We start from the raw sequence: 26387 nt of genomic DNA, 5'->3' as shown, positions 1-26387 counted from the left end.
CGGTATGGGCAGAGAGGGCCGCGCCCTACACAAACATGGCGGCGTGAGCACGACGGTGGCCGGTAGGGGCCGCTCCACGGTGTGACAGCCCCGGGAACGGCAGGGCCGGGCGGCGTGCCCTGCTCAAAGATGGCCGCCGGCGGCTTCGGCGTGCGCGGAGGTGGGAGGTGAGGGGCGGCGGGGCCGGGCTGCGGGAAGATGGCAGAGAGCGAGCGGCGGGCAGGTGAGCGGCGGCCGGGGGGTTCTGGGGACCTGCGGACTGTGGGCTGCGCTCGGTGCCTCTCAGGGCCGTGCTCGGGGCCGCGGAGCGCCGGTACAGGGCCCACGCTCCGGGGGTGCCGGGCCGAGGGCGCCGGGCCCGGGTTGCGGGGGGCGGCGGCAGCAGCGCCCGGCCCGGGGAGGGGGAGGAAGGGGGCAATTTACTGAGGTTGTGAAGGACCTGGGGCCCCGAGTCTTGGCACCACCCCAGGGCGAGATTGGTGGTCGGGACTGAGGCTCTGGATCGGGGATCCCTGTGACCCCAGCCCGGATTTGTGGCTGGTTCTCTTTGACTCCCGCTCCTCACACCGCGACACGAGCCTGGCAGTGCCTCCTCTGCCCAGCCTGCTGCTCGTCATAAAGCTGTGCTCCATCATACCAGGAGGCTTAGACTCCTATGTATTCATCCCAGAATACTGTAATCCCTGCAGCCTCACTGTTTCCTTTCTTGAGTATTCCTGGTCTCCTCACCAAGAGGAATTGCACAAAGTGTGGGTCAGAAGCAGTGATGGCCGAGAAACAAACACAAAGAGATGAAAGCAGTTCTGTTAGTGGCAAACATCCAGATCAGAACACTGGCCTGGGATTTATGTGTCACCTGTGCTGATGGGCACATCAATGTTTGCCTTTTCACTTCACTGCTTGGGAGGTTTTCATTGTTTTCATGTTATAAACTCTTAAAAGCAGAGCTCCATTGCTGTGGTGCCAGTCGCTGTGAGTTGTGTGCTGAATTTTCAGAAGAGAGACACACGTGTCTTTAATTTAAATTCATCACATGTTGTTCCTCTCGTCCTCCTACCTGGAAGTTTTGCTGTAACTTCTGCAGGAATGAACCAAACATTGCAACATTCAGGGCAGGAGATGAGGCTGAATTTGTTCTGTGCATGGGGAATATGAAAGACAGAGAAGTCCAATGACTGTCAAAGGTTGTATGACAAATCTACAGTGGACTCTGTGTGCTTCCTGGGACTTTGGATCCCTTTTAATCAGATCTGCCTGCTAGAGAGCATTGTGGAGAAGGCTGCTGATGGTTCTGGGTGGTGTTTTCTATGTAAATGCAGCTGATGATATTTGAAGGAGTTGGAGTTTGGTGTTTTGTTAGGGAGACAGTGCCTGAACTGGCTGGGTTGGGGACAGCAGTTGCAGGAGTGTGTCAGGACAGCTGGTGCTGCATAAATGCCTGCAGATTTTCTGGGTTTAAAAAGGTGATCTGAGTGACTCTGACAGAATTCATAAATTGACATTAGTGCCCAGGTTCTTTGACAGTGCTCTCTGCACTGCCTCTTCCTATTAAAAGTTGCACTTACAGAAGCATACTACAAATTACTTTAAATCTCTGGGAACTTTTCTGGTTCTGCAGGATGGGCCCTGGGCTTGGATACTGGGGAAAAGATCCCCTCTAATTCATTAGCAACTCCTATTTGCATTAAATATTACATCCTAGGCTTTGAAATGAAGCAATCTTCACAGATTCCACCTGGAAGAGGCTGTGCCCATCATCCCCCAAGTCCTGGTGCTGCCTGGACCAGAGCTGTGGCTCTGGGCTGCATTTATTGCACTGCTCCAGCTTGTCCATGCAGGAATTATCCTTTTAGAGGAATGAAGGTCAGGCTTAACACTTAGAAACAAGGCAGAGTTAGTTTGTAGGAGAGCTCAGTGCTTCAGCATGACCTGAGGCTTGGCTGCACTAGACAGAAATAATTAAACTGGCTGGATGTTGCTTTTATCTCCTGCACTAGTCTCTCTGTGAATGGGAAATGCATCTTTAACAATGAAAACAGACATAATGCTTCTGTCTGAAGGCTTGCAGTGTCCTTAGGAGGATGTTGGTGAGGAGGACTTGGAGAGATTACAGCCCAGCTGGGACGGATTTGTGTGCTTTATATCTCCTGAGAAATAAAGCTCATTTCTAAGTAAGAAAAATAGAGGATTTCTCCTTCCCCAGTGCCTCTGTTTTATGTCTTTTTTTGTATCTCCCAGGCACCTCTGAGGAGGTGGCTCCTCCTGTCCAGCAATGCTTCATGGTCCCCAAAAAGGAGATAAATGTGGTTTCTGACATGGCCAAGTGGAAACGATCTCAGGTATGGCTCTGGGGACAGGGAGTGCTGGAAAATGCTGCTGATCTTTTGGTGGCAGCCAGGTTTGGTCTGGAAGTAAAGGAGGCTTGGGCAGGGAATGGGCAATAATTGAATTTGTGTTTTAAAGAAGAGTTGGTGCTTGTTTGTAGGAAAATTACTTGGCAGTAGTGATTACTGATTCCTCCCAGCAAGCTGGATGAGAAGCTGGTGACTTTCATCCTTCCTGGCCTGTGCTTTATAACCAAACTGGATTTACCCAGCCCTGTTTGAGCTCACCTTAAACATGGCTCTGCTGCCTGGCCCTGGTAGCACCAGCCTGGGTTGGTTCCTTCCCACTGTGCTGCTCTGGAAAGGACTCTGGAGCTGAGCCCTTCAATTTCCTGGATAATTTTTGTTTACAGCCTGTGTAGAGCTGGTGGAACAAGCAGGTTCTGCCCTCTCTGCCTTTGAGGGATTGAGGTGTTGGCCCAGACTTGTCCCACCTCTTAGGGGCAAATTCTTGCTTGATGACTGATGAGAGATGTCTTGAGGGAAACTGAGGTTATGGCCAGGTGTCAGACAAACCTCTGGGTGCAGCTTCCAGTTTCAGTCTCCTGGGTTTAAGGACTTGGTCCTGGACAGGATTCTGAGGCAGGGAGGGAGAAGTGGCAGTGCTGCTGAGCTGCACTGGAGATGGTGCTTCCAAAGCAGCAAATCTAAAGAGAGAGGGAATGAGGAGCCTGGGCTGTCTCCCAATTCCCTTTAGTGAGCACAGAGCAAGAGTTTAGGGGCAAAGGGAAGGTAAAGCACAGGTCTGGGAGGAGCAGAACACAATGCCTGGGCACAGCTGAGACTCTGCAGAACTGAGGAGTTTGAATTTGACCTGATGAGAACTGAGGGAATGATTTTGGGGTCAGTGTGAGAATTTTTAGGATTCTCCTTCCTGTAATTTTTGCAGTGTTGCAGTCACCACCTGCCTACTGCTTCTGGGGCTGCCAAAAAGAGCAGCAATTTCACAGCAAGCCCTGCACCCCCGGGTGTCTCCAAGGAGGCAGTGCTGTGTGTTGGGAGAGGTTCCCTTGGGGTGCAGGATGCTCCTGTGCTGTGCTTTGTGCTCTGACAGACCTTGGGCTCTCCCTAAAGCTCTGCCCTCTTGCTGTTTTCACAGGCATATGCAGACTACATGGGCTTCATCCTCACTCTGAATGAAGGTGTCAGGGGCAAGAAGCTGACCTGTGAATACAAAATTTCAGAGGTAGGACAAGAGTTTGGATCCCCTTGTTACTTTTTTCCTGCCTTTTTTCACTTTTTTTTTTTTTTTTTGGCTTTACAGTGAGTGTTTCCTGGATGAGGAATGAATTAGTAACTTATCTGGGAGCCAATGGAGATTGAATATGGTTGGGCTGTGGTTGGGGATGCAAATATCAGGGTGCCATCCTCCCCTCAGGAGGATGCAGAGACTCTGGATGTGCTTGGTGGATGGGAAATTGAGCAAGTGGGCAGAAGCAGAGGTGATGCTTTGAAGATGTGATAGTCTCTCCTGGGTGCAGGCAAAAGGCTGGGATGTCTGTGCCATTCCTGCCCCCCAAGTGGTTTTTCTGTACAAAAACCCATGGGCAAAAACTTCTTCTCAAACCACTTATCTCCCTGTCCCTGCTCAGACTGTGTTAATTGCACCCATGTCCTCAGCCCAGGCTGTAGCTGAGTTGTGCAAGCTCTGGTTGGACAGCTGTGACCTCAAGGTGTGTCACCTGCCTTGCCCAGGGTCCTGCTAAAGGTCCTGGGGTCTGCAGAGCTCTCAGGGCTGCTGGGCTGGGCTGGGAGGTTTAACCTGTGGGGCAGGATCTCCCCTTCCAAGGTGTTAAGCAGAAAGCACCTGGTTTCCCTTTGCATGAAAGTGGCTGTCACTTGTCCCTGCCTGCTGCCAGAGCCAATTTTAATGGCTGTTCACCTTCTCAGGGCCACAGGGAAAGGGCAGGCACCCTCAATGGTGTCACTGCTGCCCTGAGGGCTCTCTGGGTGCTGCCAATCCCCAGAGCACACATTGGCCACCAGCTTTGCTTCCTTGCTGCACACTGAATCCCCTCCCTTGGTCTGTGCTGCAATGAGGAGATTCTTGGAGACATTTTTATTGATCAGGGCTGTGCAAGAAAGCTGAGAGCGATGCATAGAGATCTAAGCAAAATGGGAGCAGACTGGGCCCTGTGTTTATAGCTTCTTTCTGGTGTGGGAAGGCAGCTGATGGTGGTGTTTAATCCAGTCTGCATGTTTGAAGTACTGTGTTGAGTCCAGCCTTCCCTTCCAGAAGCCAGTGTGAATGAGAAACTCCCCTGTAGTTCATGGAGGGGATCAGGGATAATGAGTCTCTCCCTAACAGGCTTTGTGCCCCTCTTTTATTCCTTCAATTAAGTAGAAACTGCTGTCAAATGCTGCTCTTGCTTTCTGCTGTTTGCATTTCACCTTTGAGTTTTGTCTTTGTCATGATCTAGCTTGTTCCCGACCATTCACAGAGCACTTCTAGGGAAACAAAGCATTAAAAATGAACAAAACAAAGAGAGGGGGGGAAAACCCAACCCTCTTCACAAGCCCTTTGAGCTGTCAGGAAAAGCTGTCCCAGGGCTGTGTCTGCAGAAGAGCCCTCTTGGAGTGAATGTTTTCCATCCATGGTCCCAGTCCAAGTAACAAACAAGAGACACAATCCCAGCTGCTTGGGAAGTGGCAGGGAGCAAATCTCCTTCCCTGCACACTGAGGAGAGCAGGAGCCTGAGACTTGAGGCGCAGGTGGAGCATTCCCAGGGTTGTCTTGTTGATGAGGTTGCTTGTTCACACAGGCTCCTTTGTAGATCAAACTGCTTATCTGTGCTTTTAAAGGCTCAGCCCCTCGTGGCCTCTTCTTGCATCTCTGCTCAGCTTTCTTCTCTTTTGCTGTACCTGCTACCAATGTGCTTTTGTGCCATCCCATCTTCCTCCCTGATCAAATGCCAGGGACACCTTCCTTTGGCAAATGACCTCCTGAAATCCTTCCTGCTGAATGCATATCCACTCTGTGACTTACTGCTACTGCTTTGCCATGGAATAAAAAACGGAAGTATGGTGTGCTCTGCTTTGAAAGAGGCAGCTTAGTGGTTTCCAAAGAGTGTGTGTTGATACCAACCTTTCTGCTGGATCCTGTGGGGGCTGAGGCCCCTTGGAGACTTGCTGAGCTTGCTCTGCTCCTACTGACACATTGTGTGGAGCTGTCCAGGGTTTGCTGCAGGCATCTGACAGGCGCTGATAGCAGGCTCTGGCACAGACACTGTGTCTGGCACAAGGTTGTGTGAGTGATAGGCTGTGACCTGCCTTCCCCTCCTGGAGGGAGTGCTTTCCACGTGGGGATCCATCAGCAGCTTGCTGGGGCTGCAGCCTTGGATCAGAGGTGCAGTGCAGTGAGGAGGACGAGGTTAATTTTTGCCATGCAAGGAACAGATCTTCCTGTCAAACAGCCCAGTGCACTGGGGGAAACTGGTCGGTCTTGTGGCTTGCTCTGCTTCCAGGAAGGAAGTGGGGGAGCAGCAAAGGCTCTGATTTTATCAGCTCCCCATTCTGACAGGGCCTGAGGAGCCCAGAGGGGGAGAGTTGGTCGCCACAGGCAGCTTTGGCTGCCGTGATGCCTCCTCAGCACCTCTGTCTGCCTGGCCCCTGCTCTTGAGAGCTGCTGACAGGTCTATGCTCTGTAGGAAGCCCTGTGGTTTGCCTTTGGGACCGGTGGCAGACTCAGGGTCAAGGAGATGCAAAATCAGCACAACGAGAAGAGCAAGGAGAGCAGGGGGGAGGCTGCCCTTGCTTTGATCACTGAAAAGGTAAAGCAAAAATAGAGCTTAAAAACCCAGCCAGGCAAAACAGGCTGCAGTGGTGGTGATGGCTGTGTTCCCATAAGCTCCTTTCTCCCCCACAGGGGTCAGCCCTGGATGTACAGGCTTCCTCTGCTGGACAATGGGAAGCTGCTTCTTTTAGTTACCCCCTTTTCAAAGGGCCTTGAGCCCAAAATGAGCCACAGCTCTTTAATTATTTATTGATGTGGCTGAGCCAGCAGCTGGGTCCTGCTCTCCCGTGTTCAGTGGGGCTGGGCTTTTAATCCCTTTAAAGGCAGTGAGTGGGGAAGGGGAGGTTGGGCTCGCTGCTCCCCAGGGAGGGAGCTGGTCCATGGCAGCCATTTATCCAGGCAGCACCGAGTGCTCGTGGAGGGGTTTGAAATACGGTGGCTGCTCATAATGAGCTGCTGGTGCCGGCGGATAAATCACCAGCACGATTTAATTATTTAATGCAACCCAGTGCTGGGGATGCTGCTGCTTAATTGGAGGGGAATGCAATAGCCAGGAAGGAGTAGGGCTGAGTCCAAACATGGCCCAGTGCAGGGGGAATGTGTTTGATTCCTACAGTGTTTTGGGAGCAGGGAGCTGATGCAGAGGGGGCTTTGGTCAACATGAATGTGGGGCACTGGTCTGTTAGTGCCTTCAGGGGCACCCAGAGCTTTAGGCTGTCTTGTCCCTTTTTCGTGTTCTCAGTGTGCTCAGGTCTTGTCCCAGTCTCTGGTCTGGCTCAGTGGCCAAATATTGAAGTCCTGGGGTGGGAGGATCCCACCATGTCCTTGGGGTGGCACCTCAGGAGTCACTGTCTGTGGAGGGCTGTGTCTGCCACGAGACCCTTCCCCCCAGGAGTGACCTGCAGCTGGTTCAGTGGCAGCACAGCTCTGCCATGCCTGGCTCTGCCCACCCCCTCTGAGTGGCACTTCAAGGGCTGCAAACTTGCTGGGCTCTGCTGTTTCCTTGTCCTCCCGACAGCAGCGTGAAGAATTGAACCACAACCCAGGAGACCAGGCAGCTTCACACGGTCGATGCCTCCAGCAAAGTCAAAGCAGCCGCGCTCCTGCTGTCCTCTTTGTCCCCTTGAAGGAGGAATCCCCTCTCGAGACAGAGGAGCCTACATTGCCCGGGGCCTGGCCAGCTGCTGTGGCGGCTGATGGCTCTCCAGCTGCTTGGAGTCAGGCAGGGAGAATCCCAGAGCCTCTGGCAGGCTTGACCAGTTGTCAGCAGAGCCTGCTGAACCTGTCTGGAGCTGTTAAAAGTGCTGCCTGTGGTGTTGCCTCTTGGTATGGGGAGTGTAGCTGTTCTCCAGCCATTTGGGCCAGGCAGGGAGATGGTGTGCATTGGCCAGCTCTGGTCTGACAGCACAGCTGGAGGCATTGTGCTGTGCCATCTGCTGCACCTCTTTTCCTTCCACATGGGTCCCTCACTTCCAGCACTGGTTGTGAGAAACATGGCTGTGTTCTTGCTGTTGTTGCTGTCTTCCCTTCAGCTTTGTGTTTGAATTGAGACATTTCTCTGAGAGCTTCTCATTCCTTTTCTGATGGGAGCACTGGTGGGCTAACCAGGCTGCCTCCTCCCCTGGGTAGGTTGTATTTGCCACATGCAGTGGGTGTCCCTGGGCTGGAGCTGCCTGGTGGTAGGAATTTGAGGCAACAGGATTCGTGCTGACAAGGTTGACTTGCTGTACAAATGTGTCGTGGTTTAACAACATCAGCTGCTAATCCTGGCTCCTAAGAGACTTCAGGACAATTATTAGAGCCTTGAGAAGGGCCTTTAAATCATATCATCAGCCAGTGGTGAGGATGCATGGCACTGTATATGTGCTGTTCTTTATCCTATGGGGAATGCAGGACTCTTCAGATGTTGAGCCTGAGTTACTGTGCTGAAGGTCCCTTCCCTGCCTCTGAGTCTTGTTCTGCAGCTCTTCTCCAAGAGATTTTGCAGCACAGTGCTGTTACAGCTCATGGAAGACTGTGTGGGTGAATGAGGAGTCAGCCTCAGGCTGGGTTTTGTACTGGACTGCTCCCCTGCAGGGAAAAATGTTTTTTCTGTCCCCTCTGCATTTTGAGGAGGATTGGTGCAGCCCATTTCCACGTTCCTCTCTTGGGTACCTTGGTGTGGGCTTTAATGACTCCCATCAAGGGGAGAGATGTCACAGACTATGGGGCTGCTCTGTTTTATGTCCCTGTGACCCCTCACCCTCTTGCTCTCTGTAGCCCATTGAAAAGCTGGTGGCTCTGCTGAACACCCTCGACAGATGGATCGATGAAACCCCGCCCGTTGATCAACCTTCTCGCTTTGGGAACAAAGCCTTCAGGACCTGGTACGCCAAACTGGACCAGGTGAGCACGTCTGTGCTGTGTGGTGTTACCTGCAGCTCCCAGAGAGGGCAGTGTGCCCAGCAGGGTGGGAGGATGGCTCTATCACTGTGTGGCAGCCAAGCAGCTCACAGAGGGATTGCTCAGATAAGCCTTGAAGGATCCACCCCTTGATACACATCACTTACCATAGACTTGGTGCTGTTTTTTCCTCCTGTGAGAGCATATGGGCCATGTAAATGCTCTTGACTGGGTCTCCAAGTTCTGGGTGGGTCACAAGGGCTGTCCAAACCCAAGGAATTCCTTTGCTTTGTAATTGCCCACTGTGTCATAAAATGAGAGAAAGATCAAGGAAAACTGCTTGAATTCCTTCAGCTCAGAGCACTTGCCCTGCACCAAGTTCTGGAGGCGGCACAGCCCCAGTCCCAACAGCAGTGGCCTTGCAGCTGCTCTGCTGCTCTAGTGGTGCTTTTGTCCCGGAGATGGATCACTGGGTAACTGGTTCCATGTGCTTGGGTGATGAGGCTTTTCTGTCCTACAGAATGTGTGTGGCCTGAATAGGTCTCAGGACAAGCTCTCCCTGACTTGTTCCATCTCTGGAGATGACTCCTCCAACAGGAGAATTTGTTCCTCCCTCATGCTACCTCCAGGCATTGCAGAGCACCATTGCAGCTCTCATGCTGTGACAGCATCTGAGCACAGGGTGCCTTGTTCCTGGGAGCTGTGACAGATCTGTGCTCATCCAGGGGAGTCTTTTGTGTCTTTCAGGAGGCAGAAAAGTTGGTGTCAGCAGTGATTCCCAAGCATTTGGCTGATGCTGCCCCAGAAGTGGCCGTGTACCTGAAGGAATCCGTGGGGAACTCCACCCGCATTGACTATGGCACAGGTACCTGGGCTTGCACCCTGGCCAGGACTGGGTTTGTCAGGAAGGGACTTTTGGAATTGGGTGTTGTATTTATTTAAATACATTATTGCCACTATTTTTAGGGCCAGCTTGAAATGAACACCTTCTTTTTAGGGCCTCCTCACCCCTCTGCCCCGTGTGGGCTGTGACTGAGAGCTGGAGCTGTGCCACCCTTTCACATCTCATCCAAGGAGATGGGAACCAGGCTGTTCTGGGATGAGCTGTAGGACATGCTTCACTGCATGCAGCAGTCCTGCAGCAGACAGTTTGAAGGGATAAAATATACTAGCTTGAATTGGAACTAGAGTGAGAACCATGTTCATGTTCAGTAGGAGGTGTCCCTAGAGGGACATCTTAATGGTCTGATGGTCCCTAGAAGGGAATCACTGCTTACAGAGGGACTTTGAAATCTGAAGTTAGAAGCAGATGAGGAGATATGAATTGCTGGTGAAGTAAACACACAGGATCAGTGAGAACTAAATACAGAATTGTCTGCATGCTCTGCTCCTCTCTGGAGGATAGCTGTGTGCTCACCAAAGGGCAGGAGAGCAGGATGAGTGCAAGGAAACGTGGCTTTGGACTTGGGCAGGGAGAAGAAGAGGAGGCTGTGGGTAAAGGCTGAAGGATTGGAGGCTGTGCAGTGCTGGCTGCGGCTCACTGGCACCAGGGGGAGATGTTGTCCTTGGAAAGGCTGGATGGGGTTTGGTCAGCTCAGAGAAGGAAATTCAGCCTCTCCTCCAAAGCCGTGTGTCCCAAGCCAGGGGCCCGTGTCCCAGCTCACAGTGTCCAGACCATGGGTGCATTTTGTTCCTACACTGGGAACTGCACCTGTCCATAGTGTGGAACTGCTCATCTTGTACTCTCCCTTCTTCCATGGCCCTTCCCACTAAAAGGCATTTCTGGGTTTGCTGGTTGTTTCTTTTCCTTGCTGTTAGCTGGAGGGCCAAGCTGCAGAGGCTTAGCCTGAGATCCCAGTTCCTTCTGGGACAGACTGTTCCTGGCAGTGTTGTGGGATCTGCATCCTTCCAACACTGAGATATTTTTGTAGCAGGAGGAAATCTGTTTGCTTGCAGATGTGAGGTTCTGTTGCATCCTCCAAGCAGATGACTCTGCAGTGCTCCACTTCCCTTGCTGTGCCAAGCTCCTGGGAAAGTCCCTGCCTTGCTCCCAGCATGCCCAGTTGGAGCTGTTTTCCCTTAAGAACTTCTTTTCTCTAAGTTAATGATCACCTTATGAATGTCTGGAAGGTATAATTTGGGTGGGTGCTGCAGGGAGATGAAATATTGTCAGCTCATGGCATTAACAGTGACAACAGGGTTGAGAGGGGACTGTGACTGCTGTGATTGGTGCAGAGCTGTTGTGGTGCCCACAGAAAGGTTGTCCTGGAGGCCAGAGACACCTGTGTCATGTCTCTTCTTGTCTTTTAACTCCAGGGCACGAAGCTGCATTTGCAGCCTTTCTGTGCTGCCTCTGCAAAATCGGTGTGCTCAGAGTGGATGACCAGATGGCCATTGTCTTCAAAGTGTTTAACAGGTGAGGTAATGGGAGGAGCTGGGCTGGAGTATTGGGCTGTTTGGGGGGAAGGGTAGAATGGGAAAGCTGAAGACAATTTTAGACAAAATTAGGAGCAGATGTACATTTTAATGGACTGTACACTGACCCATTATAACTGTCTCAAAAAGAGGTGATGGCCCCTTGTCTTCAGAGGCAGAGTGTCCTTCTGGAAAGTTACTTCAGTGGAGCACAAGTTACTGAACTCTGTGGGTGAGGCTGTGCTTTGTGATAGACAGGAATATCTGATCAGAGGATCTAACATCTCTTTAGGCATCAAAAATAAAAAATCTATGCAACTGGCAGGCCTCCACTGCTCCTCTAGATGTGTTTCCAGCTCAGGAAGTAGAGTTGGTAGTGATGAAACTGGTGGAATGGGTGTTTGGAGTCCAGAGATCTAATCCCAGCTGTATCACTGTTTGGTGGCATGGAAACAATTTCCTTCTATAGTATTTCCAACTTTAATTTTCCACCTGAAAAGTGGAAGTAGTGATTGCTGTAAGGTAGAAAACTCTGTGCTCTTTCGGAAGTTGGTGAAGGGATGTGAAGTGTCAATGTTTTCAAATAACAGTGGGGATGAGGAAGGATCTGCACAATCATAAGACTTTGCAGATAAAACAAACCCCTGCCACTGGATTTCTCTGTGCATTTGGTGTTAGGTACCATCAAGCTGCATTCTATGGCAAAAGCTGAATATATATTGTGAACTGTGCTGTGTGTGGGGGTCCTGCTTACAAGTGATAAATTGTGTCCTTTCCTCAACTGGTTTTTCTTGTCCTCACAAAACTCAAAGGCCCTGCCTTAACCCTTCCTGTTCTCTTTGGTCTCAGGTACCTGGAAGTGATGCGAAAACTGCAGAAAACCTACAGGATGGAACCTGCTGGCAGCCAGGGTGTGTGGGGCTTGGATGACTTCCAGTTCCTGCCTTTCATATGGGGCAGTTCCCAGCTGATAGGTACTAATGAAAATCTTCTTGTGTCCTGGGTTACCCTCTGCCCAATTTGTCTAGGTTGTAAAGATGATGGGACTTGGGGCTGACTTTTAAATTCAAATTTGTCAGACTTGTGTATAATACAGCAGGAGAGTTTCGGGCTTGGATTTTTTTTTTTTTTTACCTCAGCTATCCAATTAAAGCTGGTTGGGAGATGGAAAGCTTCCTTGTGTAGTACTTCTGTCTTTATTGCAATGACTGCAATGAAGCTTTTTAAAAGGAGAATCTTGGTTTTGGTGCTAAAAAATGCAGTTTCTGCTCTGTGGAGTTTTGTCCCTGCAGAGGCACTGGAGTGGGAGATGAGATAGAAGGGAGCAACTCTGTGCTGCCTTTTAAAGAAAGGGTTGTGCTTCTGGGTGAGGGGCAGCACACCACCAGGTTGAACTTGGTCTCGGGGGATTACCATGCAGGTTACTTCCTGTTGTCTCTTTTTTTAGACCATCCCAGCCTGGAGCCTCGGCACTTTGTTGATGAGAAAGTGGTAAATGAAAACCATAAGGACTTCATGTTCCTGGAGTGCATCCTCTTCATTACAGAGGTGAGGAATGGAAGGTTTGTCCCACAGGGACATTCTCTTGACATTAGATACTTGGCTCTGGCAGTGTTTTGTTCTTCCTCCTTTGCCTGTTTGTTTGCTCTCATGGAACTGTGCAGATGAACCATTGTTGCATGGCAGAGGTGTTCTCCTTGAATGAGCTGAGACAGGGATGTTGAGAAGAAAGTGTAATTAAGCTGGATGGGCTGTGGATTGTAGTTGAAGGGAGCTGTAGCAAGTGCAAACAAATAACTTTGGATCATCACTTGGATCAGTCAGTGGGAGCTTATATGGAGAAGACTGATTCCTGTAGATACACTAGGAAGATGAAGGGGAAGCTGCAAAATGTCTGGGCTTGCCAAGATAACCTCCCTTCCCTTCAGCCCTTGCGTGCTGCCTGGCAGCCTTAGGGCAGGCTCCCAAACCTCTGTGCTGCTCTGTCTCCTCCAGATTCTGCTAAAAGAGTTGCCCATGAAATTCCCCTTATTTGCAGCTGACCTAGAGCAGAGGTGGTGCAGAGATTCCCCAGCTGGCAGCACTCTCAGGGCTGTTTCTGCTCAGGCACTGCAGGGCCCTTTGGAGAGGGGTGGGTGATGCTCTGCTCGTTGGCAGCCCTGGGCTGTTTCTCAGTGAGGGAGCTCATGGCTTGCTGCCTGCAGCATCAGTGCAGGATTTGGCTGTGTTTCTCCCAGTTCCCTCACTGCACAGTCTGGACAGGGAGAGCAGGAGCTACCCTCTCTGTTGTGGTGAGGGATTTCTTGTCTCTGGCAGGAGGAAGTTGATGGGATTAATTTTGAAGGACAGAGTGCAGTTCTTCCCTTTTGTTCTGTTCACTTTCCCCCTTCTCTGCCTCTCTAATTTAGTGATTAGATGGGAAAGGAGGTTACAGAATATGAACTTAGCCTTTCATGTAGGAAATCTTTATAAGAGCCTTTGGCCCAAACCCCAGGAGGTGCTGTGTCAAGTCCTGCTAAATCTGGTAGGGTTTGTTGGTACTCAGCACCTCACAGGGTTTAACCCTTAATGCCAAGATAAATCATACCATGGGTAATAAAGAGGTGCTGGTGGAAGAGATCAAGATGAGGACAGGAAACCAGGAGCCAAGATGGTCAAAGATTTATTTTAGTTTAGGCCTCTGTGATATCCAGGCAGTGCACTGACCTGTTAAAAAACATCCATATCTTGAAACGTGTGTAGAAGATTCTGCAGTGCCCAGCTGACAGGTGATGTTTAAAATACCCAGCACAGTCCTGCTGCTTCAGGTCACTCTGCTTCTGCCTGCAGAAAGTCAGCTTTTTAGTAGGCTTTTCAAATAAGGGAATTGAGCTCCTTTTCTGCACATTTGTTGTGAATCATGGAATTCAGTGTTTTTTCCGAGATCCCCAGTGCCACCTGGTGGCAGGGAGCCCTCTTGGCCCTCCTGCCGCGGGCTAAAAGGGACAGCAGCAACCTGCATCACCAAATCCATGGAATATTCAGTGCATCTCCGTGCGGGTTACTGCTTCATTTTTATGAAGATTTTCCTTTTAAATCTTGGGTTTTTTGCCTCCCAAGCTCCCGGGAAGGCCGTGACTGCCACTAGGGGGGGCGAGGCAGCCTCAGTGCCCTCCAAATGTTTTCTCTCCAAAATCAACAACAAAACAAAATAGCAGGGGAAAAAGATAGAAGGGATTAAAGACTTCAATAAATGAATAATATTATTTTCTTCTGAGCTTGTAAGCTGGAAACAGCTCTCCTTTAAAGGTGTTAAACATGTAACAAACACCACAGCAGTTCCCATAGTGGGTCTTGCCGACATGAGAGCAGGTTTTGTTTCAGACTACAACTGAGGAAGGTTGTTTTCTGTCAACTGAGAGAATATTCTCTTGAGCAGGTACTGTTCTCAGCCCCCAGGTGATGTTTCAGGAATATGAATATATGCTGTTGTGGTGTTTGCCAGGTGTGTTTTTAAACCTCAGGCTTTTAAAGCAGCAGCAAGATGATGTCCAGGCTGAACCCACCACGGCATCCTTCTTAGAGGAGTGCCCAGGCACGGCACTGAATTTTGCATGAGCTGACCTGATGTTGGGAAATCTGCAGGGTGGGTTTGGACCTTAACACATGGTTCTGGAACAGGGTGAGGTTTGCAGAGCTGGCTGGGACTTGACTTGTTCCCCTGCTGCTGCCTTTGCCTGCCAAAGGGGTGGGTGTGTGTGGTACCTGAAAGCGTGAGGATGAGGAGGGTTTGGGAGCATCCCTGTGGTGCCCGCCACACAGGGGCTGTAGAGGACAGTGATGTAGGGCTGCCTGTGGGTGTGCAGGGAGGGGAGCTGGGCACACCCCAGCTGTTGTAGGGGATCAGTGCACTTGCCCAGATGCTCCTCTGAGAGCTCAGGGCAGGCAGCAGGAATTTCAGCTTCAATCTGGCTTCTAAATTTGGGAAGGGAGGGCTCAGGTTTCTGCTGGAAGGGAAGGAGCTGACAGGAAAGCACGGCCTCAGCCGTCCCCCTCCCCCCTGCACTGACAGAGGAACCATTTACAAAAGGCCGATTCTCTTGGGAACCGAGAGGCAGGAACGCCACGTCTGTGAGTAATTTCCTGCTCAATATGGCTGCTCTGACTCACTCTGTTCCCCTGGGGTCACTGCGGGACTGCAGCGCTCGCCGCCTCTCGCTCTCCCCCCAGCTCTCCCTCTTCGCCCTTTGTGGCTGGAAGGAGAAGATTTTTTTTGTTGTTCCCCTTCTCATCCCTCTTATTTTTCCCGCCCCAGCTTGAAACCATGGCCAAGCCACCTTGCTGGGTGTCTGGGTGAGGAGGGCCACAGTGGGCATGAGCTGGGACTGGCCAGCTGTGCCTGCCTCCTTCTCTCCCTGCCTTGGGAAGGGGAGAAGAGCACAGTGGTGGTGGCTGATGCCAGCTGTGCCCCTGTGAAGGGCAGTGACACCAGGGGAAGGAAGGTTTGGAGTCAAAACCCAGGCAGCCAAAGCTCCTGTGTGGGGAGGGGAGGCTCTGATGGCTCAGAGCTCCCTGGCAGCCGCTGCTTTGGGTGCAGAATCCTGGCCCTGGGTAACGCTGTGCTTTGTGTGTGTGCACGTTTCATCTCGTGCCCACGAGGGAAGCGTGTGGCTGAGGGGACAGGGAGTGGCTCAGCTGTCATCCCTCAGCTCACAGGAACCTCTGAGGGGAAGTGGAGATGCACCCCTGCTCTCCCAGCACCAGGCAGAGCTGCAGACCCGCTCCCCCTGCTGCTCCATCCCCAAGGCCAGCGGGTTTGAAGCACATCACCCTCCAAACAGGGAGGTTTAGGGTCCTCCCACTCTCTCCCTCTCTTTCTTTCTTTCTTCCTCTGCTGCAGGCTGGTGTCACACAGGCATTGCAGAAAGGCAGCAGCATTTTCCCAAAGCACATTGATTGGCCCTGCTTGCTTTTTCAGTGAGCAGAGAGGTTGTTTTGGAGGCGCTTTTCCCACCCTCTGTCCAGGCCTGTGCGTGCACAGCGGGAAGGGGTTAGCTGTTCGAGCCCCAAGTCGGGAATGAGAGTCCAAGAGATTCCTCTCTCCCCACGCTCCTCTCTAGCGTGAGCTTCGGCCTTGTGGTTTCTGATGTCATGGGAACTTCCCTCAGTCAGAGTGGCTGTGTTGTGTTTCTTTCTCTCCCTGAGGGTCTGTTTTTGTTCATGGAGGAGAAGGAGAGGCAACCACCCAGGGAATCTACATGCAACTGCCCCTGATTGCAGCTTCCCTCCTGCCCTCCCTCCTCCAAACCCCTCGCCCTGGGAGGAGAAACAGCGGAGTATAAAAAAAAAGAAAAAAAAATGTAAAGCATCTGCTGCAAGCCAGCAGCTCACAGCTCTGGAGCTAGTTTGGAGAGCATGTCCCCTCTGCTCCTGCTTCCCCTAGAGCCCTCCTCAGCTAGAGGCAGGTGTGGAGTGGGCTGTGGACACAGAGCTGCTGCCAACCTGCGTTGCCCTCTGTATTCAGGGAAGGCAGCGATGGCTGTCGCTGCTGCTTGTTGTTGATCTGAATGGGGAATGAGTCATTTTCTTGGAAAGCCCAGCAGTGCTGCACTGGGAGGTTTCTGGGTAGAATAGGAACAGCGTTGAGCCAAGCTCTGCTAGGGGGAAGAACGGGACTTATGTGGGGCTTTTTTAATACAGTCATTGAAAGGGAGGTGTGCAGAAGGAGGTCTGATTAGGAAAGCGTGGCAGGAAAAGGTTTAATTTTATCAGGGAAGGAGGGGAGCTGGATTGCCAGGGCTCCATGTGATGTGGCCACAGCGGGAGGGAGGGAGGGAGGACGCAGTGAGGTGGCTGCTGCGTGGGTCACTGGGCTTGGTGGGAATGTTTGCTTGGAGAGAGTGTGAGCATGAGTCACTGCTGGTGCTCGAGCTTCCTGGCTGGCCCAGCTCCCTCAGCCCTGTGCTTGGGTCTCTTTCAGATGAAGACAGGCCCCTTTGCCGAGCACTCCAACCAGCTCTGGAACATCAGCGCCGTGCCCTCCTGGTCCAAGGTCAACCAGGGCCTCATCCGCATGTACAAGGCAGAGGTGAGTGCTGTGGGCAGGGGGAGGCTGCTGAGCCACACACCTGCTCTCCCACAGCACCCTGGGTCAGCTCCTGTGCTGCTCCAGGTGTGGGGACCCCATCACAGCCATTTGCTACTCCTTGCTGACTGTGGCTTGGGAGCCCTTGGCTGTTCAGGTGCTGCTGGCTTGAAGGAAGCTCCTGCCTCGTGTTTGCCCCAAAACCAATCCCAAAGTGGCCATTCCTTGCAAACATGACTTTTGCCTTGTCTTGTCTGACCATAGTGCAAGTGCAGATTTCCAAATAAGGGCTAACATCTTGACCTGCTTGTTCTTCTGGTCCACCATTTTACCAGCTAGAAGACACTTATTTTAAATTGCCATCCCATGTTTCAGGAGCCCCAGAGCAGGCTGAATGCTTCCTACTGATTTACCCTTTCTACAAGCCTCATCCATGCCATGTGCCAGCCCAGTGAGACCACAGCCACCTCTCTGGTTTGGCCACCCTCCGCCCACCAGCTCTGCTGGCATTGCCCCAGGCTTTCCTGGTGAACCCTGACCTGCAGAACTGGGCAGTTTTGGCTCTCCCTTATCTTCCTTCCTGCTCAAGCTAACCCTGGGCTGGAGGAAGCAGGACAGGAACCTCCAGAGGGAATGTGTTGGCTCTGCAGGACTCACTGGCTGCACTAAAGCACTGGAAGAGCAGGGATGGTGGAACTCCCTGCTGGCACCGGGTGGGCGGGGACTGGTGGTGCCTGCAGGAATTAATCCCACACCCTGCAGTGCTGCTGGTGTCAGCCATGCTCCTGTTGGGAGCTGGGACACAGAGCTGTGCTCAGGCCCAGCGCACCAAGGGGTTAACTGTGCCTGAGGCTGCTCCCTCCCCCAGCCCTTCCTCTGCTGCACATCCTGTGTTTAGGTTCCAGGCCACATACCTCTCTAATCTGTGAGGTGTCACTCCCAGCCCCGCTGGCTCCTTCCGCCCCCAGCTCAGTTTTCCTCCAAAGAGGAGAAGTGGGGCTGGGGCCGAGCCCTGCCTGGCTGCTCAGAGAGGGGGCTGTCCCTGGGCTGCAGCTCCAACACAGGGGCCAGAGACACTGCCTGCTGGAAAACCCTGAGCTGGAGCCTAAGCTGTGAGAGCTGAAGGGGAGACCACAGCACTGTGAATGCCTTTAAACTGAAACAGGAGTGTCCTAAGACTTAGAGCTTCAGTGTGGTCTGCTGCTGCCTCAACAGCCTTGCTGTGGTCCTTCCTTTCCTTTGGATCAGTTCTTTCACAAGCTGGATGCTCCCCTGGCATCCCACATTGCCTGGGATGTTCATGTGCTCCTGCCTGGTGCCCCACATGCCCTGTGCCGTGGTTGCTCCCACCTGTATGTGGCTGGAGGAACTCACTGTGCAGTGCACACATTCACTGATGTCTTGGAGCCAACATGTGCTGGCAGATCTACCTGTCCCCTGGCTGGAGAGAGGACTGGGAGATTCTTCTTTGTTCACCCAAGACATGGTCTTTTCTCAAGGCCTTAGTCTGTTTTGATTAGCAGGTGACTTTCTGTGTGAAAATGCTGGATCCAGTACTGGTAGGTTTCTAGAAATATCTGAAATGTAGCTGTGTCAAGGGGAAAATGCAAAAGCTGCTAGGAAGGGTAATGGTACTAATTTAGGCTAAAGTGTAAAAAATGTTGAGTCAACTAAAGAGCTTTAAATTTAGTTTTTTTTCCTCAGATAATGTTTGTAGGCCTTAAAGGACTAATCCTAAAAACATGATCCTTGTGCAATGTTGTCCTCTCTTGCCATGGCATGGAAGTTGTGTTCACCTGGATAGGCAGAGGAGAGGGGACACTCCTGCTCAGGGGTCCTTAGGGTTCTATCTATATCTATAATAGGTATATCAATAGATATATCTTTAGATGTAATCTGTTCTGGGGTGTTATCTACCCTGCTGTTGGCTCAGTCAGTTCCTCCCTGGCTTGGGGGATGACAGGGGTGTGGATGTGGACATGGCAGCATGGCTGGACAGAGCTTTCAGTGGTGGTGTGCCTGGCCCTGAAGGTTACACCAACATTTGCAACTGGAGCATCTCTTAGACTGATTTTCTGGGAGTGACACAAGGTTGGGAGTCACTTAACCTTCATCCTTTGCAAACTGAATCCATCTGGGTGTCTCAGGCCAGGCACAAAGTCACTGCTGGAGACCTTGTCTCTTTTCTGCTGGCTCCTGGTGTATTTCTGCTCTCTGTGCAGCCTCCACCAGTGCAGTCTCTCTGCAGTTAGCCACTGCCAGCATTAGCAGAAGAGAAGTCAGCAGCACCCCTCAAGTACTGACATGGGTCTTTGTCCAGCTCAAGGCAGGCAGCTTCTGTGGCAGAGCCTGGGGCATGTGATGGCAAAGAGAGGGAAGGTTTGGGGTTGTGGTGCTGCTTTGTCTAACTGGCAAAATGAGAGCAAGATTTCAGGTTTTATTTGTTTTCCCCTCCCTTCTCCCTGCCCCTCTGATCACCCATTGCAATTGGATCAGGTGAAATCAGACACTCAGCTGGAGGCTCCAGCTCTGTAACACACCTGGGGTGCCTGAGAAGTGCTGGGTGCTGGATGGTGCTGGCCAGGACTGGGACTGAGTGGGGGCAGCAGCAGAGGAGGGGGTCACTTGCTGGAAACAGACCAGGAGAAACCCCACTTGGTGGGAGTGGGGCAGCCCCCAGACCTAGCTCATCTAAAAAACACTCCAAAGGCTTTATCTCTTCTCTGTCTCCTCTGTGGGATGGCTTTAAACAGCTGCCACAGAGCTCAGGTGTGTCTGTGTGTCCAGGAGCTGTGGTCTGGATCCAGGCACCCCAGGGCAGATGAGCAGTAGACTGAAGACAATGTGTCTTCAACTCTGTGTGTTTATGAAATCCCAAATGTGTCTATTTATAATATAATGGGTGAAGGTGTTTGCTTGAAAGTCCATGGGCTTTTCTTATTCTCTCCATCAAAGGCAAGTGAAGAAGTTGACAGAATAGAGTGTGGTTAAAGCAGCAGCCTTGATGTTTTTCCCCTGAGCCTGCTTTTGAGTCTCCTGACCTTTCCTCCTCTGCAGTCAGTCAGGAAATACTTTCCATTGTAACTAATCTAGTCCCAGTTCCATCTTTAAAGGTTGGACTTGGTGCATGAATCTACTCCCCAGTTGAGTCCCAAGCAGACCTTCAGTGGGCTCAAGATGGTGGCAAGAAGAAATAAGCCTGAAATTGAGCAGGGTACAGTTGAATTTGGTACAGTTTCATCCACAGCTGATGCAAGGAAGGCCCTGTACAGCTGATAATTCAGTAAACTTGTGCTAGTCCTGAAAAGAGGAGGAGAAATTTCTTGCTTGTCTCTTCTTGTACTGGTGATGTGTTATATGGAATGGACACCCCTTCTTCCCACTGGTGGTAAAGTCTCTTCATCTGGAGCCCAAACCAGTCTGGTCTTCCATGGGACTCCTTGGAGCTAATTGGGCTGACATTTGGAGCTGTCAGCATCTCCAGTGTTCATTTCTCTCTACTCTTCCCTCATGCCCGTGTTACCCAGCCCTGCTTCCTCTGAGAGTTTCTCTAAGTGGTTGTGTGGAGAGACAGCAGCAGCTCTGAGCATTAGGAAGCTTTGAAGGTGACATGGCCTGATGCTCACAGGACTTTCTTCTCCTTGCCACGGAGAGTTGTGGTTTTCTGCCTGGCTCTTATTCCCCTGGATGGATGCAGCCATGCTGTACTTTCACCACCTCCAAACTTGTTTGGCTCCACTGTGCTGGTGCTTGGAACCATTTGCCTGACCTCTGGCTCCAAAGGGGTTGCTGTAGGCCTGGGCTTCTGGGCACTGATCCTCCTGCTTGCTCATGATGACAGAACGAGGGCAGGGTGCCTGTGCCTGAGTCCTGCCTTGGGGTGAGAGCTGTCTGCAGCACAGTTTCCTCTCCAGCCCCAGAGAACTGCAGCAAGTCCAGTTTGGCCCCGTGGAGAGCACAAGACTCCTTCCGATGGAGAGTTGTACCCACATCATGGCTGAACACACTCTGCTGAGCTCTGTGTGATGGAGTGGAGCCTGCTCTGAGCCCTCCATGAGGTTTGGGCAGTCTGAGTCTGCAGTGACTCAAAAACAAGAGCTCTGAGTGGCTCTGCCAGACAAGTGCTGGCAAACTCTGACGTTATTGACCACAATCCATGACCTTCCTGCTGTTGGCTGCTGAGTGGAAGGGGCTGTGCCCTTGCAGCCCTGCTCACCCTGTGCAGGGCCCTGGTGTAGCTGCAGGAAGCAGCTCTGAGATGATCTGCTTTGTAGTGGGTCTGTGTGACTGACCTGTGATCCATTACTCTTCAATGGGAGGTGGGAATTTCAGGGGTGAGGGGTTGTTAGAAATAGGATCATATCTTAAACTATGGCTGCAAAATCACTGGTGCTTGTCCATCAAAGACCTGAAAGTCTGGAATGCAGTTTGGGCAGTGCCTTGCAGCTGCAGAATGGTGCCTCAAACCCAGAGTGTTGGCACTGGCCTGGAGGGGAGGGTCTCTCTGCCCCAGGGGATTCTGCAGTTCTCAGTGTTTGTAGGATGAAACTCTTCAAAGACATCAGTTCGGGCAAGGAGAATGCTGAGGGAGAAAGCTGCTGACATAGACGTGCTGCTTCTGCTCATGCTCCAGGCCTCCCCATACTGAATTTCAGTAAGAAAATTACTCCTGCTGAAAGGAAGGGGATGGGATTATGAAGTGCTACTGGCCTGAGAAGCCTGACTGGAATGTGTGGGGGAAAACATGGGGCTGATCCTCTGCCTTTGTCTGAGCTGAGTGGCCCCAAGCCCTGACCCTGCGGGCAGGATGTGGCTCAGGCTATGTGTCTAAGGTGGAAACGTCTCCTGAATTCACCTCTCTTTATCTCTCCTGCTGCAGTGCCTGGAGAAGTTTCCTGTGATCCAGCACTTTAAGTTTGGCAGCCTGCTCCCCATCCAGCCTGTGACATCTTAAGGAGACCGCAGGAGGAGCCGAGGCAGCGGAGGCACAGCACGGCGCTCTTCCTCCTCCCCTCACCCCTCCTCACCACCCAGCCCATCCATTCCTGCACATCCTCATCGGCAACCACAGATCCAAAGCACAGGGATGGGACCTGGAGCAGCTCCTCCTGCACGTCCTCACCCTGGGGACATCTCGCCAGCGGCCGAGCCGGGGCCGCGCTGCTCCGCTGTGTCCCTGCCGGGAATGGGGATGGGCTTGAGCAGGGGCTGCCCTGCAGAAAAGGCCTCTGCTTGGCTTCCCAAGAGAAAGGGGTGTGGAGGGGAGGAAGGCATGTGTGTATGTGTTGGGCAGTGGTAACTGCAATTTCCCTTTTGAATTTCATTGGAGTTTCCTGTTGCTGTTTACTTTGGGAAACGGCTGCGTGGGGTGAGGTGTGAGCCTGTGCGTGTCTGTATCAGCCAGCTCTGCCTGCACTGGAGGTCTGAACTGGGAAAAGGGAGTTATAGGGAGTGTCTGTGGGTTGTGGAAGCCCAGGATACCATCTCTCCCTTTTTCTGGGTAAGGAGAGCGCCCTCCCTCCACCTCTTCTGCAAGAGGCCTTCCTTTCTCACTAGCACCTCTTCTCTTGGGTGAAGCTGGGAACCTCCTGGCTGTGGGCATCTGAGCTGGCTCTGGAGCTGGAGACAAGGTCCTGGAGGGACCCAGCTCTGTGGGAACAGCTATGCAAAGACACTGCTCAGGCCCCCTCTGAACTGGCACAAACCCTGACACATTCACACACATCCATAACTGGGTCCAACCTGCCCTCTACAATCCCCTGCTTTGCTGCTCTGGGGCTGGGCTGGCCTCAGTGGCACAAGGTGACCGTGGTTGCTCCTGCTTGGTGATAAATTGTAGTGGCACCCCCGTGGCAAAGGGATTTCCCCATGAAGCAGCACTTTGAGGGGGACATCCCTGGAGCACAGGCAGCATGAGGGGACAGCATGCAGCTTCTCATGCATTCACATACTCATGCTGGAAACAAAAGCATAAATAGCCCAGGACAGCAGGTTATACCTGGAGAAAGCTCTTTCCCTTTGTCCTTCCCTGCTGGTGTTGCTGTGCTGGACCTCAGGCAGGGGAGCCACACTTGCAGTGCCACCAGCAGCAGTGTGTGTAAGACAGGTGGTGTGGATCCCACCAGCAGCATCACTGGAGGGCAGAAAGGGCTGGTGCTGTTTTTGAGATGAGCTGTCTGTCCACAGGTCGTGACCAAGCTGGTGCACAGCTTTGCAGCTGCAGTGGGGTTGTTTCTTCTTGGGGCTCCAGGCTGGGTGTGGCAGGGACAGAGGTCTGGGTTGGGTTTGCTGGGGATCAGGAGCAGCAGGAATCCTTCCTCTGGCATTCCTGCAGACCATGAAGGGGCTGCCCCCAGCCAGGCTGCTCAGCTTTTGCTGCTGCACTGCTTTACTGCTGGGCTGGGACGAGGAAACGTGGTTGTGATCTTTTTCTTTTTTATTATTATTTTTTCATTATTTTTAACAGACCTACTCACTCCCTCTTGTAAAGGTTCTTGCAGGCACTCAGGGGAAGGAGAGTAAAAAAGAGTCTTAAGTTAAGAGGTGGTGAAATGTCCACAGAGCTGAAGCAGAGCTTTCTGGCACTGTTGCTGTCCTGTCTGCTCCTGGCTTGGCCCTGGGCAGGGGGTGGGGGACAAGGAGCTTTTGACCTGCCTGAAACAACTATAAACTTCTATTTTAAATGAAAATGGAAGACTGGGGTTAAGTCTTGTTTTACTCCTAAATGGGATGTGTTTTATCTTTGCTTTTCAAATGGATCCACTCCTGGAATGTTGCTGGAGATCTGTGTGCTTGCTGGGACTTGATGAGTCCATCTTCAGTGGAGCAGAGACTCATGGTGTCTCCACCTGTGTCCCCTCACATTGCTGTGTCTTTTGGCAGGTGTCCCCATACTTTGAATAACTGTGCAGCATCTGGCCAGCCATGGCAGGGCAAAAAGCCCCTGGTTTTCTCTGCCTGAGGGTCAGGAAAACATCTCTCTAGGTTGTCTTGTGGAAATGCGGCTCTCATGCAAAAGGATGGGTGGAAATTTTGATATGGATACATGGGAGGCACTCCAGGATGTGGAATACAGCACCAAAAAAGGGTGGAGAGGTGCTTCCTTCCCCTGCAGCTGCAGCATTGCTCCCTGGGACAGTGTCCCTGGGCTGGGGACCCGCGGAGGCGGTGGGAGGAGGCTCACGCACGGCTTTGTGTTTGTTGCTTGCCCGAGTCTGCACATCTGTCCTGCTGGGGGTTTTGGGATGTCAAGCAGCTAATTCTCGTTTGAGTCCTCTCAGCCCGCTTGGGATGTGCCCCTGTCACGTGGCAGCCACTTGCTTTGCCTCCCTGCTGCTCCAGTGACATCCCCCATGGGCTCAGCTCCTCTGCCCACGCACGTGGCAGCACCGGGGCTGCTCCGTGTCCAAAGCAGCACTTCCCACCTCCCCCTGTGTTGTAGGTTTAATTAAAGTTTCTGTGTTTTGCACTGGTGACTGTGTTGGTCTCTCTCAGGCTGGGTTTGCTCCTGCTTTGGGAGCAGAGCCAGTGAAGCCAATGGCTGGAGCCTTCAGCACAGGGAAGAGGCCCTGTGGAGGCACTTGCTGTGTCGGTGGTTGACCTCGTGCTTGCACTAAAATTGATTCTTTATTTAACTGCATGATCAAGTGCACCTGGTCTGTCTTTGTGTCCTTCCAAGGTGTCTTTCTGTTGTATTGTGTGGTTTATTTATTAACTTTTTTGCTGTGTCCACCCCCATCCCATCTGAAGTTTGGCAGGTAGGTGATGTGCAAAGCCTGATCCCAGGCCAGCAAATCTCTTGAAGATCAGAGACTCTTAAAACCAAAGGATGTTTGAGCCTTGTTGCTAAGGCAGGGTGAGAGCTGGAACCTTTTCCTTCAGATGTTTTTCCTGTCCTGTTGTAGGAGCTGACTCAGGACTTCCAGCATCAGTGTAGTTCAGCAGCTTTGTTGGACTTATAATAGACCTGGATTGAATTAAACCTAGACTTTCTCACAAGCGGTGGAAGGTAGCGTAGCTGTGCTTAGCAAATGCTCCTTTCCTTGTCTCTGGGTTACATCTTCTCCATCAACACAGGCCAACTGTGTGAGCTAAAAGTGGCAGCAGTGTGGAGGGGTGGCTGGTGAGCAGAAATGTCATCTTGGATCACAAATGTTGTCTTTGAAGGCTCTTGAATTCGTCTTGAGCGCGTCCCTCGGTGAACATGACGCGCAGGGAAGGGGAAGCAGACATAGCGTGGGTTTCTGGCCATCTTCCCCCTCAGCCCACTGACCAAGCCATTTTTTTTTAAATTCAGTTTTCAGAGCTGGATCTTTGGGGTTGCCAAACGTAGGCCAGTTCGTGTTGCTGTTTAGCAGCTGTTGCCTTGCACGGGGTGCGTTTCGTGAATCGCCGCCAGCCTTGCCCTGTCTCTTCCTTCACAGCCCTCCTTTAGAAGCGATCTCTTATGGCAGCCAGTGGTGAAGTAAGAGTTGAGAGAAGCAGCCTTATGTGGAGATAGAAATAACAGAATAAAAATTAGAAGTAACAGAATGAAAAATAGAAGTTGTTGATGTCATTGCTGCTGTATTAACTTGTCACTGGTGCGTGGCTCAGTTCCACTGTGCCGTGCTGGGATCCTGTGAGTGGATAAACAAAGCAGCCCCCACAGCAGGACCTGCAGAATCTGAGTGGGCCCTTGCCAAGATGAAGATGCATTTTGTACCCCAAGGACCTGGTGCTGAACCACACAAGTGTCCCTGTGGCTGCACTGGCTTCCTGAGAGAGGGAAGGAGGCAGAAATGGGTTGGAGAAGGTGAAAATGATTGTTAATGATAACTGCTAAAGTTACCTGAACTCTGCTGCTGCCATCGTGCTGGTGGAAAGCTTGTACAGTTGAGAAGCTCAAAGAATCTTCTTGCTGCTTCAACAAGGACTCCCCTGGCTCAGAGGTAGAATTTAACAGGGCTTTTGGAGGTCATTTCATGCTCTAACATCCAAGAGGAGACATCTTCATCGTTTAACTTTGCTTCCCCTTCGGTGGATGAGCACTCTTGCCATTGACATTGGAGAAAACTCCTTGAACATCCTGGGGACACACAGGGCCTTGTGAAATTGTGCCAAACTTCAAACTAGGACGAGCCAAATTGAAAAGGGGGCTGTCTCCACATCAGATTCAGCGAGGGCTGAACCGTGACGGGCATCATCAGCTTGGAGATAGGCTTGTTGTGAGGAGCACAAGGCTGTAAGCAGGTTTTGGAGGTTGGAAAAGGCCTTTCAGGGGGTGGAGTGGTTGCTTCTGCTTGCTATAAAAAGCCTGGGCTTGGGAATGTCTACATGGGCCGGCTCTGTGCAGGGCATTAATGCAGTTGTCACTAAAATTGGAACGAGTCCCCCCCCATGTTCCCAGTTGCAATTGTAACATGGATAA

The 26387-nt window shown here is 51.8% G+C and overlaps 1 protein-coding gene across 1 annotated transcript; it reads left to right on the top strand.

Annotated features, from left to right (window-relative positions):
- The first annotated feature begins 162 nt into the window (after positions 1–162).
- Positions 163–25522, top strand: PTPA (protein phosphatase 2 phosphatase activator). Its single transcript, XM_058818213.1, has 10 exons — positions 163–223; positions 2239–2339; positions 3484–3570; positions 8377–8502; positions 9247–9364; positions 10816–10915; positions 11764–11888; positions 12362–12462; positions 16874–16981; positions 21858–25522. The coding sequence occupies exons 1-10, from the start codon at positions 199–201 to the stop codon at positions 21930–21932; spliced, it is 966 nt and encodes a 321-aa protein (XP_058674196.1). The 5' UTR covers positions 163–198; the 3' UTR covers positions 21933–25522.
- Positions 25523–26387: the final 865 nt, after the last annotated feature.

The sequence above is a fragment of the Ammospiza caudacuta genome, chromosome 21 (genome assembly GCF_027887145.1).
Source record: "Ammospiza caudacuta isolate bAmmCau1 chromosome 21, bAmmCau1.pri, whole genome shotgun sequence".
Taxonomy (NCBI): domain Eukaryota; kingdom Metazoa; phylum Chordata; class Aves; order Passeriformes; family Passerellidae; genus Ammospiza; species Ammospiza caudacuta.
The sequence above is the reverse complement of the archived record's forward strand: the minus strand, read 5'-3'. Positions and strand labels throughout refer to the sequence as shown.

Bases quoted from the DNA above. Each gene is read 5' to 3' on its own strand.
- PTPA (XM_058818213.1), top strand. From the start codon at position 199: ATGGCAGAGAGCGAGCGGCGGGCAG. The intron at 9,365-10,815 runs GTACCTGGGCTT...TTTTAACTCCAG, and splicing joins CCGCATTGACTATGGCACAG to GGCACGAAGCTGCATTTGCA. The intron at 10,916-11,763 runs GTGAGGTAATGG...CTTTGGTCTCAG, and splicing joins GTCTTCAAAGTGTTTAACAG to GTACCTGGAAGTGATGCGAA.